General features: G+C 34.0%; 1 protein-coding gene across 1 annotated transcript in view; it reads left to right on the top strand.

Moving 5' to 3' along the window:
• LOC140255001 (sodium channel protein type 2 subunit alpha-like) overlaps positions 1–19,607 on the top strand; it is a 65,466-nt gene that overhangs the window by 21,651 nt on the left and 24,208 nt on the right. Inside the window, exons 11-19 of the mRNA XM_072342228.1 lie at positions 943–1,084; positions 1,222–1,428; positions 2,969–3,268; positions 6,570–6,917; positions 8,032–8,164; positions 9,305–9,543; positions 11,603–11,776; positions 12,956–13,312; positions 15,252–15,737. Coding sequence (XP_072198329.1) covers positions 943–1,084; positions 1,222–1,428; positions 2,969–3,268; positions 6,570–6,917; positions 8,032–8,164; positions 9,305–9,543; positions 11,603–11,776; positions 12,956–13,312; positions 15,252–15,737 — 2,386 coding nt within the window. The remainder of the gene's footprint in view (positions 1–942; positions 1,085–1,221; positions 1,429–2,968; positions 3,269–6,569; positions 6,918–8,031; positions 8,165–9,304; positions 9,544–11,602; positions 11,777–12,955; positions 13,313–15,251; positions 15,738–19,607) is intronic.

Genomic DNA, 19,607 nt, shown 5'->3' with positions numbered 1-19,607 from the left:
GTAACATAAAGCCTATTCATAGCAGTTGCAGCTTCCCATTTAGCAGTGATACAGAACAATGATTTCTTACTTAGGTCAAAATGTTCATTAACAGCCATTGTTCTTGCTTTACTAGAACTTGATCTCGATAAAATCTGAACCCTACAAAGTCTACTCTGGAAATTAACTGATTGAAAAGAGTAGGATGAAAACTAAGGTTAGAACTGAGAAAGAGAATATATAAAATATTAAGTACAATGGCTACCTCATGTTCCATGGCTGAAACTATTTAATCACTGGCAAAAATGTGCCATGCACACACGGCCAGTTGTTAGGCTTAAAGTGTTAACTGGTACCTAACCAGCTTCTATGACTAAGCTGAAAAAAATTACAGCTTTTGTGTAGGAGATCCCTTACAGTAAATTGGATTTAGCTAATCATATTGTTTAATCTGTCTGTACCCTTAACAACATTTTAGCTGTTATCTTTGCCAGGAAATTAATCATTCAGAATAGAGACTTTTCAAAATATGACTGAGGAGCATTTACACATTCAGGTCAATACAAATAGAGAAAGGTTGAAAAAGATATTTTTCATTGACTCTTATATTTGTTTGTTTCTCAGAACATATTTTATAAATTAAGTTTCTTCTACTTTTGGAATTCATGGATTTACTGTGCAGAAATAACAAATGTAGTCCCAATCCATTATTCATGTGTAAGTCACTCCAAAAGTAATGCCTCCTATTTATTTCCATGGAAGCTACAACAAATACAAACAGCACAATAATGGTGTTTGCCATATTATCAAAATTACCCTCTAATGCCATGGGCTAGCATAATTAAATAGGCATTGATTCTGGAGCTATATACATATATATATATATTTGGATATGTACACTATATATACTACTGAGGAAAATAAAAGTTATGAATAAATACCTCCTTTTTGATTTTCACATAGGCAGTGTCCAGAGGGATATATATGTGTGAAAGCTGGTAGAAATCCCAACTATGGTTACACAAGTTTTGACACTTTCAGTTGGGCTTTTCTGTCACTCTTTCGGCTAATGACTCAGGACTTCTGGGAAAACCTGTATCAACTGGTAAGCAAATTATTATGACATAAAATCTAGGCTAATTTTGACATAAGTTGAAATGTTCAGCTAACAGCAAAACGTTATGGGGTTGAAACAGCAACATGGAGGTGGACTAATAAGCAAATATGCTTTCTACTTCCTAGACACTACGTGCTGCTGGGAAAACATACATGATATTTTTTGTTCTGGTGATTTTTCTGGGCTCATTCTACCTAATCAACTTGATCCTGGCTGTGGTTGCCATGGCCTATGAGGAGCAGAACCAAGCAACTATGGAAGAAGCAGAGCAGAAAGAGGCAGAATTTCAACAGATGCTGGAACAGCTAAAGAAGCAGCAAGAAGAAGCACAGGTAATGATGGATGGATATTGTACTTACTGAACAGACTTACTCTAAGGAATGGATAGTAAAATTTTATGAATTAGAAGAAAAATCTTGTTTGCCATGCAAGTTTCATAAGTTGAAATAGCCAGGAATTAAGCATATGACAAATAAAAGCAAGTAATGATACAGAAAAAGAAGTTCTAAAAAAAACAACAAACAAACAAAAAAGTAAAATTAAAATATTTGAGATAACAATGTCTTACTAACCTGAATAAATAGTCAGAGTTTATAACATTTTTAAGTTACAGATCTTATGAATGGTGGGAAAAAATATTTAGTACTTCTGATCTGTGATCTGAGTGAGAATGTCCAGGCTCACTGTAGTTAATAGTTCCATTCTAATACTCAAAAAACAGAGAGATCCTTTTCAAATCTTATACTCTGATTGGCAGAAAAGTTCTGTATCAAGTCAACTTGTATAGCATAGGTTGCTTATTGTGATGCAAAGTCAATAATTTGTACTATGAATGAGCTAATTTTGGGCTATCTTTTCCTACTATAAAGAAAAATCCTATCCTTTTTGAAATACTTGGCGTCAAGTATAACATCTTTTGCTGGATAATTACAAGCCATCTTTGTTATACAGTGCTAGTCTCTTGCCATTTCTCACACCATCCTTTTCTGGAAGTTCACTGGAGCCTACAAGCTTTCCAAATATACTTTGCACAACAGGATTTCACAGCTAGTCCCCCAGACATTTCTTTATAGGAAGAGTACTGGTTATGCTTTCATTTCTTCTTTTATTTCATGACTACACCTACCAAATTTCTCAATGAACCAAATCAGACATCCTGACCATTGCAATTGATGACAAAGTTTTTGAGTTTTGGGACTGTTCTTTGCTCCATCTCATCCCTTTTCATCACAGAAAAAGTCTAACCTTTTTCTGCTCCCTAGCAGCAGCAGCAATAGGAATTAAATGTACCTGCGTGTGTTTGTAACAAAGCCCTAGATTGCTGCTACAGTGGGAATGTGGGAAAAGAAACATGAGGAGGAATATGGTGTTCAAAGACAAATTAAGGTCTTTAAGCAGGGTGTCTGCTTCTAAGTAAAGGCAGAAGTCAAGTGGGTGTCCTTGCTGTGATGACACCAAGGAAGGGCTGGATTTAATCACCTGCTACTTGGATTATGATACATTAACTCACATGGTGAATGTCAAGGATTAGCTTTCTCTGTAAAGACTTAGTGGGGATCAGCTAAATTAGAACATAACCATGAACTTACTGATCTCTACAACTACCAGAAGGGAGTTTGTAGGCAGGTGGAAGTCAGCCTCTTCCTTTTAGACCAGTGTCTTGTGAAGTCTTTAAGGAATAATGATGCTCTTGTACTGCTAAATCTGGTGTTTAAGTAAACCATGCTGCTAAATGAAGAGGAACTATACATCTCAATAGTTCATTTTGACTGTGTACAACACTACCAGACAGATAATAAAAACAATTGATAAAAAACAATAAAATTGTTCATTTTTGGCTTAATATGAATACTATGTTTTGTAACCCAACAGGCAACAGCAGCAGTGGCAGCAGCATCAGTTGCATCCAGGGATTTCAGTGGGGTAGGGGGATTAGGAGAACTCTTGGAAAGTTCTTCAGAAGCATCAAAGTTGAGCTCAAAGAGTGCTAAAGAAAGAAGAAACAGAAGGAAGAGAAGAAGGCAGAAAGAAATGTCTGAAGCAGAGGACAAGGGAGATATTGATAAGTTCCCCAAGTCCGAGTCAGAAGATAGTATCAGAAGAAAAAGTTTTCGCTTCTCCACAGAAGGAAGTCAACTGACATATGAAAAAAGGTTCACATCTCCCCATCAGGTACAGCACACTTTTTTCTACTGTACCATTTACATCTGTTCTAATTTGACTTTTATTTTGAACTTTACATACTGGAATTTGTCTAAAAGGTGAGCAAATAAAAAAAGCAATGTTAGTAGTTTTAACAGTGATAAAGTTTGACCCATTCTATTAGCAAAGGGATAAAAAGATCGTACCAAGGAAAATTATGTTAATGTTCACCGTTAATGTCTTAACTGTTAGTTAAAATATTTCTGAAAACTTATTTCTGAAGATGTACTTGGTAGATTAGAGAGAAATCAAAGACACTGAGTAGTATTCATATATTTGTATTGCAGCTTCTCAATTGCAGTTCTCTGTTGTGCATCCATTTCAAAACCTTATAAATATGTAAGTTTTTTAGCAGACCATATCATCAATATGCTCTGAACAGGAAATTCTACCATTAGTTTCTCTTGCCTTTCATTATCTCCTTTAAACAATAGATAAACAGAAAGGTAGTTCTAGTATTCTGTAATAAAGACAAAACTTATAGGGATTGCTTAGGCTTGAATTTACAAAATTTAGTCAAACTATTCTTTCCCATTGGAAGTTCATTATGCAAGATACAGAAAATGAAAGTATGTGACTTGACTGCACTCAAGAAGAGCCATTGACAAAGTCTGAGAAGAAAGGAATTTCTGGTTACTGGTCCTGTGCTTTAAGTACTCAGCAATAGGCTTCTTCCACTGTTTAGTCTAAATTCTGAAGCTATTTTACATAATTCTGGTGAAGGATAAGATTAAGTAATATATTACATTTATGTTAAATATATTTATTTTTGCATGCATAGATTGATGCAGAATTAAATTATGAATAGAAAAAATTCCTAGTCTGGTAACACGTATAATAAGGAAAATTTGAGACCAAATTTGAATAGGGAATATAAATTTTATGAAGCTTTATTAACAAACAGTAAGGTATTGTTGCATGTATTTATTCTTACTCTGTCAGAAAGCTTTCATCCTATCAGCTGTCATGAAAATAGAAGAAACGTTCATCTAAATTGAGCAAGTTTAGGAAGACAAGGCACGTGAAATTACTTTAAATAATATTAAAATCATATGTGAATTCATATTGCAGATTGAATAAAAATCCATTGGAATCAACTGACAGAAAGACTGTATATGTTTCAGATTTGAAATGAAGCAAAGAAATAGTAAAATAGACTGGAAATAGCTCATCTTGGGACATCATGAATTATAGAGCAGGATGGAAATAAGTGACCACCTGAAATAAATTTATAAAGGTCATTTAGGATTTTAAAATGCAAAGATATTTCCATCAAGCAAATAATCTAATTGAAGATAATTAATTGAATTAAAAATTTCTTTAGTAATTGCATATGAGCAAAAAGACTGTGGGACAAATATTGCCAGCACAAAGTAAAACTGAGCTGTTATGTAAACTGAAGAAGGAAGCTGTGGTTTGTCTTGTTATCTGTGCAGTAAGCTCCTGAGTGAAATAGGCTGGTTGAGCATGAAACGACACAGTAGAATGGTAAGGGGAGATAATCTGCCTAGCCAGTCCCTATAGAGGTTTTGTCCTTTGACACACTATTCTGTATGTGAATGAATGATGCACCCTCTGTGAAAAGCTAGGCTTTCCTTTTGCATCTTACTTGCCAGAAGCATGAAGGCAAATATCTTTCTGCCTCTACATGTGTCATTTTAGCTTATAGCTTTTGTCCAAACCTAGCAGGAATATTCAAAGCAGACATACTGCTCCTGAGTCCCTGAGGGGTCTGATCCATTTAGCTGTGCTTAGAGCTTGATAGCATATATTGGAAAGACTGGACAACACATAAAACGACAGCAAGGGGAGCTTTCTCTATAAAGTAAGGGTAGCAGTGCCAGTCAGCTGAATCCTAGTAGGTGTGTGATTATTTGAAAGACTGTAGTTGGGCCAAATAATAGTATGACAAAATTGCAAGAGCTGCAGTAATTATTTTACCGTTTTGTCAGGATTCACTGACATTTCATATAGATGCTAGAGCTAGTTATATGGGAAAAAAAAGCACTTTTTTTCCAGCCAACTTTACATATTGATAGCAAAATCATTTGGCTGACATTCTTTAAGTAACTCAGCCTGAGGCTGACAGACAGCATAAAAAATTTCATCCCAATTTATTACAATTTGTTATAGCTATAAGAGCAGAAAACTACATATCATAATGGGAAACACCCGCAAACCGTTACAAAGCAGTCTTACTAGTTCAGCACACATATAATGTGTATGCATGCATATACATATGTAGTGGTACATTTATATTTATTTATATATAGCCTGAATATTTTGTTCTCAATGTTAATATGGATTTTTATATACTTTAATTTAATTATAATTATTCTGGGAGGATTGCACTGCTCTTGCACTTTCCACCTGCAAACAAATTGAGAATCATCTGAAACCAGTTTTACCATAAAAAAAAGATACGAAGATTTGCACAAAGACAAGGATGAAGAAAGCTTAACGCAAGGTGTCTTTTTTCCACAGTTAGCACTCCTTTTATTTATTCATGAATGCTGTTAATAAAATATGTAGCATGGGAGAAGAGCATTCCATTAAGCTTCTACTGTAATTAAAAGATTAATTACCAACAACCGCTGATTTATTTTTCTCATCTGTAAGAGGATATCTTTGGGTAGCTGTGTCCCTGGTGAATGTTTGCTGTGAGTTGCCTGATGGACACATGGTAGGTAGGTGTGCAGCTTACTGCAGCACTGAATGCTATGTTCAAAGAGTGCTATTAGGCACATTCACACTGTCCCTCCAAAGCTTCTCCAAGCTCCTGTCTTCTAGTTTTAGAGTTCTGCTTATCTTGTTTCACCATTATTGAGACTATTGTCAAGATGGCAGACAAGTTCTGCTAAGTTGGAATCCCTAGGAGTCCAAAGGATGAAGAAGGGGAAAAAAAACTAAAAGACTTTCAGCTCAGCTGTAAGTAGAAGATAGAACAAAATATAAATCTGCAAGGCCTTGATAGAACACTCCACTGCACTCATGAGTCCATACAAACTCAAACTCCATTTTTTGCCCAAACTGCCCAACCTTTCTATGTCTCCTACACAGCATTTCTTCAGTCCTGCTACATTAAACTAAAATTTCCCATCTACTTCAGTCACATTAATGACCAATTCCCCACATTGGTACTCTTGAAGAAAAAACTGAAAATTCTTCCTCTTCAGAAACATAAATATTCTTTGAAAAGTCAAGATCTTCTTTATCTTGGAACATCAGTTATAGAGCTGTCTTTTTTGTTTTCTATTTAAATCTTTTGCAGTCTTTGCTAAGCATCCGTGGTTCCCTGTTCTCACCAAGGCGCAACAGCAAAACAAGCATTTTCAGTTTCAGAGGTCGTACAAGGGATATAGGATCTGAAAATGACTTTGCTGATGATGAGCACAGCACTCTTGAGGACAATGAAAGCAGAAGAGATTCTCTCTTTGTTCCAAATCGGCATGGAGAAAGGCGTAACAGTAACATCAGTCAGGCCAGTATGTCATCCAGAATGGTGCCAGCCCTTCCAGCCAATGGGAAGATGCACAGTGCTGTAGATTGCAATGGAGTAGTCTCCTTGGTTGGAGGACCTTCAACTCTGACTTCACCTACTGGACAGCTTCTACCAGAGGTAATTGTAAGCAAACAAGCAAACAGGAATTTTTTCTTACTGTTTACTTCTGTGTGCCTTGCCATTTCTTACAGCTGTGAGAAATAACAAGAGATTTGCACAGAGGAAGAAGTGTATATACATATAATTGCGTTAGATATTATGTATATATTGTTCTACTTCAAAAAAATACTTGAAAAAAAAAATGTAGCCTTTTTAGTCAAGACCCTTTGCAAAGGAAATAGAACTAATAAATATTCAAAAATGTTTTTTCATCTTCACACTAATATAACCTTGAAATCCTCTGAAAGTTCTGAAAGCTTTATTCTTTTTCTGGATTGGGACAAAATACCAAAAAAAGAATAAGAGGTTTGCATGAACGATAGTGAGAAGCAAGAACCAAGATTTAGGAACATTTTAGTACCATTCTTGTGGTCAGATTCCTGGGCTGTGCTCCAAAAGAAGAAAAAAGCATCTGTAAGGACAACCACATACTACTGAAAAGCGGCATGTCTGTGACATTTAAATCAGAGTCTTGTACTGTTGCTTTGAAAAGATAACTAGAAGCCATAAAAAATAGAGAGGAAAATGTAAAGGGACTTGCAAACTCATTATAAGAATATATATAATGACTTCTGTATGAGCACTGCGGTGGACAAGAATTAGGTAGATGAAACATTAACGTGATGTGATTTCTTATATAAAATTTTCCAACCATGATTGTCAGGCTAAGAATGGAGTATATGGTATTAGTGAGATAATTAATTCCTAATACTCATATAATCATTTAACATGAGTAGTTGTTGAAAATTAAGGTGACAGATTTCAACTTAAATATTTTTTTTCTTGAAATAATAATAATCACCACTGAAAAGATACCTAGCAAAAGCTTCGCTCACTCTGACACTTAGATGAGAGACACCTTTGCTGCCACACTGCTTTCTCCTACTATTGCCTATTTGTTGTGTTTCCTCTGAGTTGCTCAAAAGCAAAAAGGTTCCTGCAGAAGAAGAATCTTCAGTGTGTTAGAAAGATCTACAAGTCTGATTTTGATTGTCACTATGCATTTATGCAGTAAATGTTATTAATTGTCTGTTGAAGAGAATGGTTTAATTCCTCAGTATTTCAATTACAGGGCACTACTACTGAAACAGAAATAAGAAAAAGAAGACTGAGTTCTTATCAGATTTCCATGGAAATGCTGGAAGATTCTGCTGCAAGACAAAGAGCAATGAGTATAGCCAGTATACTTACAAACACAATGGAAGGTATTTGATACATTCAGATAAACTGTTTATTAAATCCCTGCTAACTACACACATACAGTTTTTGCTTATTTAAAGGAAACTGAGTAAACTCATAATTTATATAAAAATGCCCTTATTTTTATAAGCAAAAAAGGATTAATCCAATTTAACTTCCTATACTTAAAGCTACGGATGTCCTGCTATTCATATTCTAAAAGGAAAAAATAATTATGCAAAAAAATTGTGGCATTCTTAAGATTAATTAAGTCTGAATTTAAATATACATGTTTCAGTGAGTTCCTAAGCACTTTGTCTCAAAGGTGAACAATTCCTGCCACTATGCTGGAATTTCACTGAAAGTATTACGTAGCATTTTCTTACATATCTTGTAGTCTAAGTACTCTGCACATAAGCAAATATCTGCCTTTAGGGCTTTCATCAAATTCACTCATTACCATTACTGTTAATTCAGTGGAAGTTACTGTTTTGTAACTTTTGACAACACTGACAGTGAAATGGAAGAAAAAAGTAGTTTCTAATAGAGATCGGAGCTGTTCTGCTACTTCTGATACTGTTCTATTTTTCAGTTGATAGGCATGTTGGGAATATATACGTGACATTTTCAAGTAAGGCCAACTGTTCATTTTTAAAATACAAAAATAGGCATTATTTATGTTAGAAATAGGCAAACACTGTAAGTACATGCACTGAATGTGATATATCTGCTATGCTGTACTAGTGGCTCAGTGTAGAGGCAAATACAATTGTAGTAGCTCAAATCAAAATATGTATTTATGTTGCATACTTAATTATATTTTAAGAATCTTATGTATGTGGCTGCCGGTGGGGCATCATGTTAACTTTTACTATCCAAAATGATGACATCTAGCATAAACAAGTCAATGAGCCTAAACAAGATCTCTTGATTCCTTATACTGCCATTTGAAAGAGACAAGCGTGTCTCTTAAGATAGATGTCTGGGGCGATTCACACTTTGGAGACAACCGTCATGGTCCACTGGTTTTAGGGGTTTTAGGGAAGGTTAGATAGCTGTGAGCTGTTTATTTAAATGATTTAATTTTTTAACGTATTTTAAGCAAGAGTTTACAGAGATTATAATTGAACTATTGCTTGTCTTTTTTTTGTTTTTTTCTTTTCCAGAGCTTGAAGAATCCAGACAGAAATGTCCCCCATGCTGGTACAGATTTGCAAATACTTTCTTGATCTGGGATTGCTGGAGTCCGTGGTTAAAAGTAAAACACGTTGTCAATTTAGTAGTGATGGATCCATTTGTTGATCTTGCTATAACTATTTGCATTGTTTTGAACACCTTGTTCATGGCCATGGAACATTACCCAATGACAGAACAATTTAGCAGTGTCCTTTCTGTGGGAAACCTGGTGAGTGCTTTATTGTGCAGTTTGATCTAAAAGTACTTTTTTTATTATTAATAATAATAATAATAAAAAGAAATGCATAAAAGCACTGTACTGGCTCAAAATCTATTCTATTTTTTTAATTTTTTTTTTTTTAATAATCAGTTTAGAAACTGAAATTTATGATTTTCATAAACAAATTGAGTTTCCTGGAGATTTTAATAAATCTGTTTGGTAACTATTAAAATGAAATAACTCAATATGTTTGGAAATGTAGTCTTCAGTTGACAGATTTGATTTCTTGAGGTCTACCTTGGGTTTTTATCTTTAAAGGGCTAAGGTAGATTATCCAGTTTTTACTACAACATTTATATTCCCTCACAGAAAATATTTTTCTTGTGTGAGAAGTTGATGAAACATTCATATGTCAGAAGTTCGCTTTGAATTTTTTTCAGTTAAATAACAGTGAAAGTATGTTTCCAAGAAAGGCATATTTCTTGTTAGCAGTGTATTCTTGCCACTTTATATGACTAAAAATTTTTTATAAACAGGAAAATTATTATTTATTCTCTAATAAAAAGCACTTTTTATTTGGAAGTCTATTACTGATGCCATTCCTTGTTTTCATCTGATCTGGAGATTTACAGTTACATTCAATTCCTTTTCTGAGCAGATACATAAATGTGGCATCACACCTATTTTCTTCTGATGGTCAGGATACTGGGGAATGAACATTGCAAGTGCTTGTTTTAGGGGAGGTCGTACACATTTTTTAATTGTTACCACCTCAAGTAACTACAGGTAGTTTACATAGGAGAGATATGGACTGACTCCCACAGCATGCAGTTTTGAAAAACCAAAACTACTGAGTCTTTTGAACTAATAACACAAAAAGGTTAGTTTTGAATATTCTGCTAATATGTGAATGGAGCAGTAATGCATTACTCAGTCACGGTACATTTTAAATTCTTGGATTTGAAAATTTTTAAATTTGATTTGAAAATTTTAAGTTCTGTGATTACAGTCTAAACATTTTCCTCATATGTACTGCTCATATGTTTTTTATTTTTTTTTTTTTTTTTTTTTTTTTTTTAAATACATATCTAAAAATAAACATACTGCCAAAAGATATTGTGTGAACTAAAGGCACTGGATGGTGAAATCTTTTATTTGGTAAACTGGAGGTGAGCTGCTGACTGGTAAATATATTTTTATAGAATCATAGAATCATAGAATTATCCAGGTTGGAAAAGACCTTGAAGATCATCAAGTCCAACCGCAGCCTAACCAGTACCCCATCTCTAAGAAAAAAAAAAAAAAAAAAAAAACCAAAAAAAAAAAAAAAAAAAAACCAAAAAAAAACCAACCTCTGCTAAATCATATCCCTGAGTACCACATCCAAACGGCTCTTAAACACATCCAGGGATGGCGATTCAACCACCTCCCTGGGGAGCCTATTCCAGTACCTAACCACCCTTTCTGTAAAGATGTTCTTCCTAATATCCAACCTAAACTTGCCCTGGCGCAACTTGAGGCCATTTCCCCTCGTCCTGTCACTTGTCACTAGTGAGAAGAGACCTGCCCCACTCTCACTGTAAGAACCTTTCAGGTACTGGAAGACAGCAATAAGGTCTCCCCTCAGTCTCCTCTTCCTCAGGCTAAACAGCCCCAGCTTCCTTAGCCTCTCCTCATAGGGCTGATTCTCCAAGCCCTTCACGAGCCTCGTTGCCCTTCTCTGGACCTGCTCCAGTACCTCCATATCTTTCTTGTGCTGAGGTGCCCAAAACTGGACACAGTACTCGAGGTGAGGCCTCACCAATGCCGAGTACAGGGGCAGGATGACTTCCTTAGTCCTGCTCAGCACACCTATCAAGTCTATCAATTCTGTACCCTTCTACATCTGTCTTGATTTAGTAATTTGCTTTTAATTACCAAATACTTAGATGCTATTTGAAGATAACAGTCATCTGTTATGCGCAGTAACAGGCACAAATAACTTGTAACAGAAATCAAGCTGGATTAGAAAAAATTGCTCAGATATTTATGTGTGTCATACCAACTCAATTCATTGATTTTGTTTTAGGTATTCACTGGGATATTCACAGCAGAAATGGTACTAAAGATAATCGCTATGGACCCTTATTATTATTTCCAAGAAGGCTGGAATATCTTTGATGGCATTATTGTTAGCCTTAGTTTAATGGAGCTTGGTCTCGCAAATGTTGAAGGATTATCAGTTCTTCGGTCATTCAGACTGGTAAATGCCTTGATGATTATTTATACATATATATGCAATTGTATCACTTCAGAATTGTCCTGATTTATGTAATAATTACCATTAGTGTAAAGATAAATTAGACACTTAAATGTCTCACGTATTTTTTCATATATTCCTAAGTAACAAGTTGTATTTGATAAGTACAGGTTTCAGGTGTTAGTCAAATGTCATCTTTTCGTATCAAATTGTTCTATTGATATCCTATTGTACTGATATCCTTTGCCATCATAAGGCGAATTGCTATCTTTTGAAAGTTCTGAAAATTTTCATTATACTGATTTCACTAAGATTCATCAAAGCTGAATATCTGTAAGAACATATATATTGCCACTAGAGTAAAGGACCATAAAATCTTTAGTGTTTTTACTAGAACATTACTTTGTGTTCCCTGTAAAATCCTTAAGCATGTCCTCTCTTCACAACAACTATTTTACTAGACACTGAGAATAAACTATTTTTAGGAAGAGAATACTTAAATTGAAATATTGCTGAGCTTGTACTAAAAATAACATATTTACAGCAGTTAGTATTCTACACAAACTAATCTATAGGTAAGTTACAGAGGTACAAGTGTCATGGTGTAAAAGTCTGTCTTATTAGTATTTCTTATGTTGCCTGAACCTATGTTAATTCTGAATATATAGAGCAGACAGTAGTTACATAGTTTATTAGCACCAGCTGCAATGGTACCCAACTTCATGTTCCATTGTTAACAGACTATAATTTTTAAGTTAGTAAGTATAATATCCTGAAAGGCCATCTCAAGATCAACATGAAATTGTTGCTTTAAAATTTCTTTTGAAGTAAGCCTATAAAATCCAAAGTGGTGCTGAGAGAAACGTGGGACTAAGCCAGCAAAGGAACTGTGAGAGTAAGGAGAAGAGTACCAGCTTCTATCTGTCTCTAGGAATGGAGGCAGTTTTCGATCACACATCTTGTTCTTACTTTTCTTTCCTTCCTAAGTTCTGAAACTTATTGTGAACTGTCTCCATAGGTTCTAAATTCACAAAACACAAATAAACAGCAGCCAAAGAGATTATATATAACTGACATCATAACAGATGGCATTTGCAAATCAGAATTCATCATGAATAATGGTACAAGATACCTCTAGAACTGTGGTATAACTAATGGTTCGTCTGCATTTTTGTTTTTCAGCTACGAGTTTTTAAACTGGCAAAATCCTGGCCAACTCTAAATATGCTGATTAAGATTATTGGCAACTCAGTGGGAGCTTTGGGCAATTTGACCCTGGTGCTGGCCATCATTGTGTTCATTTTTGCTGTGGTTGGGATGCAGCTGTTTGGAAAAAGCTACAAGGAATGTGTCTGCAAGATCTCCAGTGACTGTGTGCTTCCACGCTGGCACATGCATGATTTTTTCCACTCTTTCTTGATTGTATTCCGAGTGCTGTGTGGAGAATGGATAGAAACAATGTGGGACTGCATGGAGGTTGCAGGCCAAACCATGTGCCTTATTGTATTCATGCTGGTCATGGTGATTGGAAACCTAGTGGTATGTGATGAACACTTTTAAACTGTGATGCAAAAATATATATTATGTACAACTGAGCAGTAAGAATGTTTGTTATGCTTCAATTTGGAAGAAAAAGAAATCAAAATCATTCTCTTCTTTGTTTTTTCACTTTTTTTTTTTTTTTTCCTTTCAGTGATGTACTGTTACTATGGCTTTAGGAATGTAGGAATGCACCAAAATGACCCACTAAGCACCTTTACCATTATACTTAATTAAAATTAAGTATAATGTAGTTGTTACAGTAGCATATCTTGAATTTAAACACTTAAATTGTTGCCCTGCTCAGGTGTAGAAAGATCCCCTAATATTTTCAGAACAATTGATCTTCTCTGCTAAAAATATTTGAAAGTTTCTAATTCAAAATTATAGAATAAATTTTCATAAAAATATTTATTTCATGCTGATGCTTAATGATGAAAAGTTTATATAAAGCATTGTGGAAACTTCTTAGAAATCAGGACTATAATTGGAATGCACAATTCATGTACACATTTAATTTATTTATTTTTTCTAATGTTCACAGTTAATTCTGAAATGCCTAGAACTTATATTTCATTATCTGTCCAAATTCTCTTCCTTTAGCAATTGATTTTAATGATTTATTTTTATGACATAAAGTTAACAGTGTTTGTGTCCTAGTTGTTCAGACAACTTTGCAGTCTTGACATTAGATTTGCAGAAATGTGCAAGCCTGAGGAAATTATTTATGATCGGTAACCTACTCCATATTTTATCAGCATTAACTTCTGAATATAATACTGTATATTTCAGATAGGACTTGAGGAGGGTTTTTTGGTAGATCAGAGGGCTTTTTTTTTGTATCTTGAAATTATATAAATATTATAGAGACAAAGCATTTTTCTTGAAATAAGTGGAAGGAAGTTGATGTAGGTTGTCATTTAGCCATGTCATGACAGCTTTTGACGCTGTGTGGCCTCCACTTAATCCAAAAATAGGAAAGACCATGTTGAAGTCTTTTCAGCCATTTAACAATCCATTCCTTTAAAAATGTGATTTTATACAAAGTTGTCATATATAAAACTGAAGGTATGAAATGATTTGTACCTTGTAGGCTTTAGGGAAATAACTGTTGGTTATTGGAGGTGACATTAAAACAACAACGTTTGAATTTTTAAGTAACAAACCACAGTTCTCAGGCAATATTGGAGCTAGGATTGTTATCTGCTGATGAGGATAGTATGTTTTACTTTGAATTCCTATGTAAGATCAAATAAATTTTTCTTCTTTGCCAAGTGTAAAAAGGAAAAAATCCAATTATAAATAGTGTAATTATTAGTAACTGAGACTAAAGTAAAAATTTCATTTAAGAATGTTCTTTCTGTTCTTTTTATGAAAAGCTTTATAGAACTTAAGAGACAAGCCCAGAATTAACAGAATATCACAGTTTTATGGTATAATTCTTCAAACAGTATGTAAAAAATATAAGTAGGGAATTATAGCATTAACTGATGTAAGTTTCTAAAACAAATGCAGCATAGAAAGCTATCTAATTTTATAGGATGATACTTTTTAAATTCTACTTAACTTCAAGGTGATTCTACTGCGAGACTTAGAAAGAAGCATTTCAGACCTCTGATGGATGTGCATAGCTACAGTTTTGTAATTTTATTGTTTCATTTTACACTTCAAACAATCATGCTACATCAAGAAAAATAAATAATATATAATAAAAATAGGAAGTAAAAAACGTTTAGATGTTAGCTTGCCTGTTTTCATCTTCTTAATATTGACCAATATGTATGGAGAGGTTTTGTAATGGGAAATATTAACTGGTTGTCTAAAATTAGCAAGTATGGATGTTCTACAAAACAATCCGTGCTTTTTTACACTATCCTGTAAAAATATGAATTCTTATATACATGTATTTATTACATAGCTATATTCTTTCATCTTTTAGGTTCTGAACCTGTTTCTGGCCTTGCTGCTGAGCTCATTTAGCTCAGACAACCTTGCTGCTACAGATGATGATAATGAAATGAACAATCTCCAGATTGCTGTGGCAAGAATTCAGAAGGGAATAGATTATATTAAAAAAAAGATACAGGAATTCATACAAAAAGCCTTCGTTAGAAAACAGAAAGCTTTAGAAGAAATCAAAGCACTTGAAGAGCTAAACAACAAGAAAGACAGCTGCATTTCCAATCATACTGCTGTTGAAATAAGCAAAGATATGAATTATCTTAAAGATGGGAATGGGACTACGAGTGGTGTAGGCACAGGCAGCAGTGTGGAAAAATATGCTGTTGATGAAAGCGATTACATGTCCTTCATAAACAACCCAGGCCTCACCGTGACAGTACCAATTGCTGTTGGAGAATCTGACTTTGAAAATTTAAATACAGAAGAATTTAGCAGTGAATCTGATATGGAAGAAAGCAAACAGGTAGGAACTTTTGTGTCTTAACTATTAGGTTGTAGACACACATTTACATATTTGTCTGTTTCATACTTAGTGTTCTTCAAAATAGTCTCATTGCTTGTAAATATATTTTATTTTTTATTATTTTAATTAAATACAATTCAAAGAAAAAATTGTGCTATGTGACAGTACTATAAGAATCCTTAGACTTTACATTTCTAATGCTCTGTTTATTAGCATTTGGGAGATATATTATATGGTTATTTATTTTACAATTTTTTTAATGACGTCTTATGGCTAGCACACATTTCATTAAACATCCTGTGTGTACCTAAATGTGATCAGGATTTGTGGAATAAGATTCTTGTAGAAGGCTAATATACAAGTATATAGTTTTGCATATCTAATCAAACTTAAATTTAAAAGAAAATGTATTTTTTTCTGTAGTTAGTGTAGTTTTAAAAATGAACCCTGAGGAATGACAAATAAATTATGCATTTTGAATTATCTAAATTTTTTCGTGAGTAATATTCATACAGATTTTGGGTTAAGAGAATGTGTCTGCCTGAACTGAAGCGATTCAGACATAGATCAGTGTCACAGTAAAGCAATGTCTCAAGTTGTCCTGGAGAGCACACTGATGTTGTAGTATATATGCACAAAGAAGCAATTTACATGAAAGTCTTATGCTGTTATTACTGGGCAAAGAGACAGATGTTGTTCTAAAACACAGAAGCCAAGTAGCTCACATACCAGCAAACACAGTCAGGTAATCAAAGTATTAATAGAAAAGTTAGTATACTGAAGTGATGAGAAATGACAAAACTATCAAATGCATTAACAACAACAACAACAACAAAATAATTATAGAATTGAAAAATTATTTTTAGCGCTTTTAGAAATATAGAGACTATGAGGTTTAAGGGATCAGGAATCTTGGATAAATATGTTTTCAATTGGATCGGTTGCTGTGACGTAGGTTATTAATACAAAAGGGTCTGTTTACTATATAGCAAGCTCCTCTATAAAAGAAATCCTGCATTCATGACTGTATCACTGTGAGAAAGCTGCTATATTTTCAAATAATACTGTGTTCCACAGCAATACCAAACGACATCATGTGGTTTTAGTGGATTGCCATGACCCAGTTAATTACAGTATGCTTTTTTTCTTCAAGAAAATAGTGTAACATAAAGAGTGAATGTTTATTTGTAAAGGTTACTCTGCATAACCACTGCAAGATTAAAAGCCAGATATTCCACTGAGTCGCTCAGTTATGGGACAGATATTTTCAATGCCAATTATTACTGTGGTGTAGCATGTAAATTGTCATGACAGTTTCAGAATATAAGAGAATCAAGAAGTGCAAATTATACAAATTATGAGCACAACTCGTATCAGAAAACAAGCTATCTCTCAGAGCTAAGTGTTTTTCATGTAAGCTGATCTAGTGAAGGTGTTTTCTTCCAATGAGCCTTTACAGTATCTTCCAAGTTTTCTGATATGTTCTGATTCTTTTTTTTTTTTTAAATGAATCTTCAATCTAAATGTTCAGCTTTCTGTGTGGTTAGTTTTGAGAAATACAGTGATAAGGGCCTTCCTAATAACTCTGCCTTACAAAGATATATGCTTAAAATTTTTCTATGTACTTTTTTTCAAAAGTTTTTCTTATGCATTAGGAAGTTCAGAAGGCAATAAGCTGCAGTTACAAGATAAACTAGCCTTAGCAGCAGAGCTCAGAGGTTACCAGCCTCATGTGTTTTTGATTCTTTAACAGTCTTTACTACCTTCCTTGCCACAGTATATTTACAAGGCATGTCACTGGAGCAATATAAATTAAACAACTGTCCCACAGGTATTATATCATTGTTTCTTCTTTAAGATAGATTAAATGGATCAGTTTAACCATGCACCACAATGTATTTTACTGGAATAGCTAGAGAAACACAATTGCAACCTTAATGCAGAAATTACTCTGCTTTCAAAGTGAAGGGTGTATTTATACCCTAAGAAAATGAATTAAGGTAGTGATTTTAAGGTATTTTCACAAGTCAGTTATTTTGTATATTCCCATCTTGTCTCAGGCATCATCCTTTTTTCTTCTTCTAGGATCGTTCTGAACTTTCAGTACTATTCTAAATCAAAAGTGATTTTGGCTTTTTAAATGAACTTTAAAAATACCACTATGTCTTCAGGAAGAGAAATAAAATCCAAATGTCTGTAAAAACAATGTGAAAGTGAAAATTACAAGTGACTGTGGAAAATCAACAAGTAAATGATAAAGTATATACATGTTAAGAAGTTGTGGAGAAAATTTCAACAGGGATCAAATAAGCTTAGGGCATCTGTAGAGCCTTGAGATTTCCGTAGAGTGTCATGGTCACTACCATTGCAAAGCTGGAGCAATAGTGCTTCCCTCAAGTTCTGCTCATAGAGAACTATTTAGCATGTCACATATATTGGAACAAAGAAAGAGTACATCTTGTGAATGCTAGCTAATAAATAGTGCTCTGAAAAACGTGAATTTTGTAGCGATTTTCATTTCTGTTCTTTATTCTTTTTTTAGAGAAATGATTAAGTACTTCTATTTTATTGTGTCCATAAAAATGCAACTGCTTTGGTAATATACGAAAAGTTGTTCTTGTATGTGAAAGGAATTTATCAGAATTCCTAATCTTATTCTACCAAGTCAACAGTACTGTCTCCTGCTGCCTTCTGATTTCCTTTTAAGGGAAATTTAGAATATATTGGTTCAGTGTTTAAGTTACCTCTTTAGAAAAGTACACCGCTATTTGCTTTATCTGGCTTCTCAAGGGATATCACTGAGACAACATTCCTGACCGGAGGAAGGCTGGTCTGCAAAAGGAGGGTAAGAGATGGGGCTGAAATCCCTTGCCTTAACTGTGGCAGTACTTAGCACTTAAAATTCCCTCAGGAGATATCCTATTTAATAACTGGTTTATTCATTTATTTATATTTTTAGGAAAAGAGTTTTGGGAAGCTTGACCTGCACAAGAACTGTAAAATGATCTTTTGCTTTTTTTGTGTTTTCTTGACTGCTTTCTGATGTTAAGAGCAGAATGATTATTTTAGGCTTGTCACCAATAACAGGTTGTGATAGAAGCAGGGGATGGGAATATGCCCGTGATAAAATGCCACAGAGTGTATGACTGTGGGATTGTGAGAAATAAATGTTATTTTTTCTCTTATTTATATTATTTGTTATATTATGTTACAAAATAACTCAAGCCACTATCAATTTTGGAAGGTTGATTCCTTTATTTTTTATTTTTTCCTTCTTTGTAAAAATACCTGACTATTAAATTCCTAGTTTACAAATAAGTAACTTCCCAAATTTTCCAGAAGTTATTCTGGAACCTGATTATAAGTTCCAGGTCTAAACAAGATCTTTCTCATAGATATCACTAGAAAATTAGGGAAGTCTGATTGGATGTAATAATAGGTTAAACAAACAAACAAACAAAACAACAACAACAAAAAAACCTGTATGTACTCAGAAGAGTATGTACTCAAGGTCATGTTCATCAGGATAGCCTGGCCAGAAGTCAAACCCACACAATTCTACTATTGCTAATTCCCAAATAAGATGTTATTTTATTCATTATTTGGAGAAAAACTTTTCCCCGGGCTTCAGATAATGCAGACTTATTTCCACCGTACTTATTTTGTCATCAGCATGTACTTAAGATATGATTTGTTAAAGAACTCAGAACTGTATCACAAGAGTTAGGTTGAAAGGCTCAGGATAAGCAGTGGAGTGGTCTAAGCAAAAAACAGTGTCTTCAAGATTTTTATTTTTTTTCATGTTGAACTTAATGCTGTGCTTAAAGTCTCTCCAAATCTACTTTGGCTTTCAAATTACATTTGATTTCT

The sequence above is a fragment of the Excalfactoria chinensis genome, chromosome 7 (assembly GCF_039878825.1).
Source record: "Excalfactoria chinensis isolate bCotChi1 chromosome 7, bCotChi1.hap2, whole genome shotgun sequence".
NCBI classification, from domain to species: Eukaryota; Metazoa; Chordata; class Aves; order Galliformes; family Phasianidae; genus Excalfactoria; species Excalfactoria chinensis.
The sequence above is the reverse complement of the archived record's forward strand: the minus strand, read 5'-3'. Positions and strand labels throughout refer to the sequence as shown.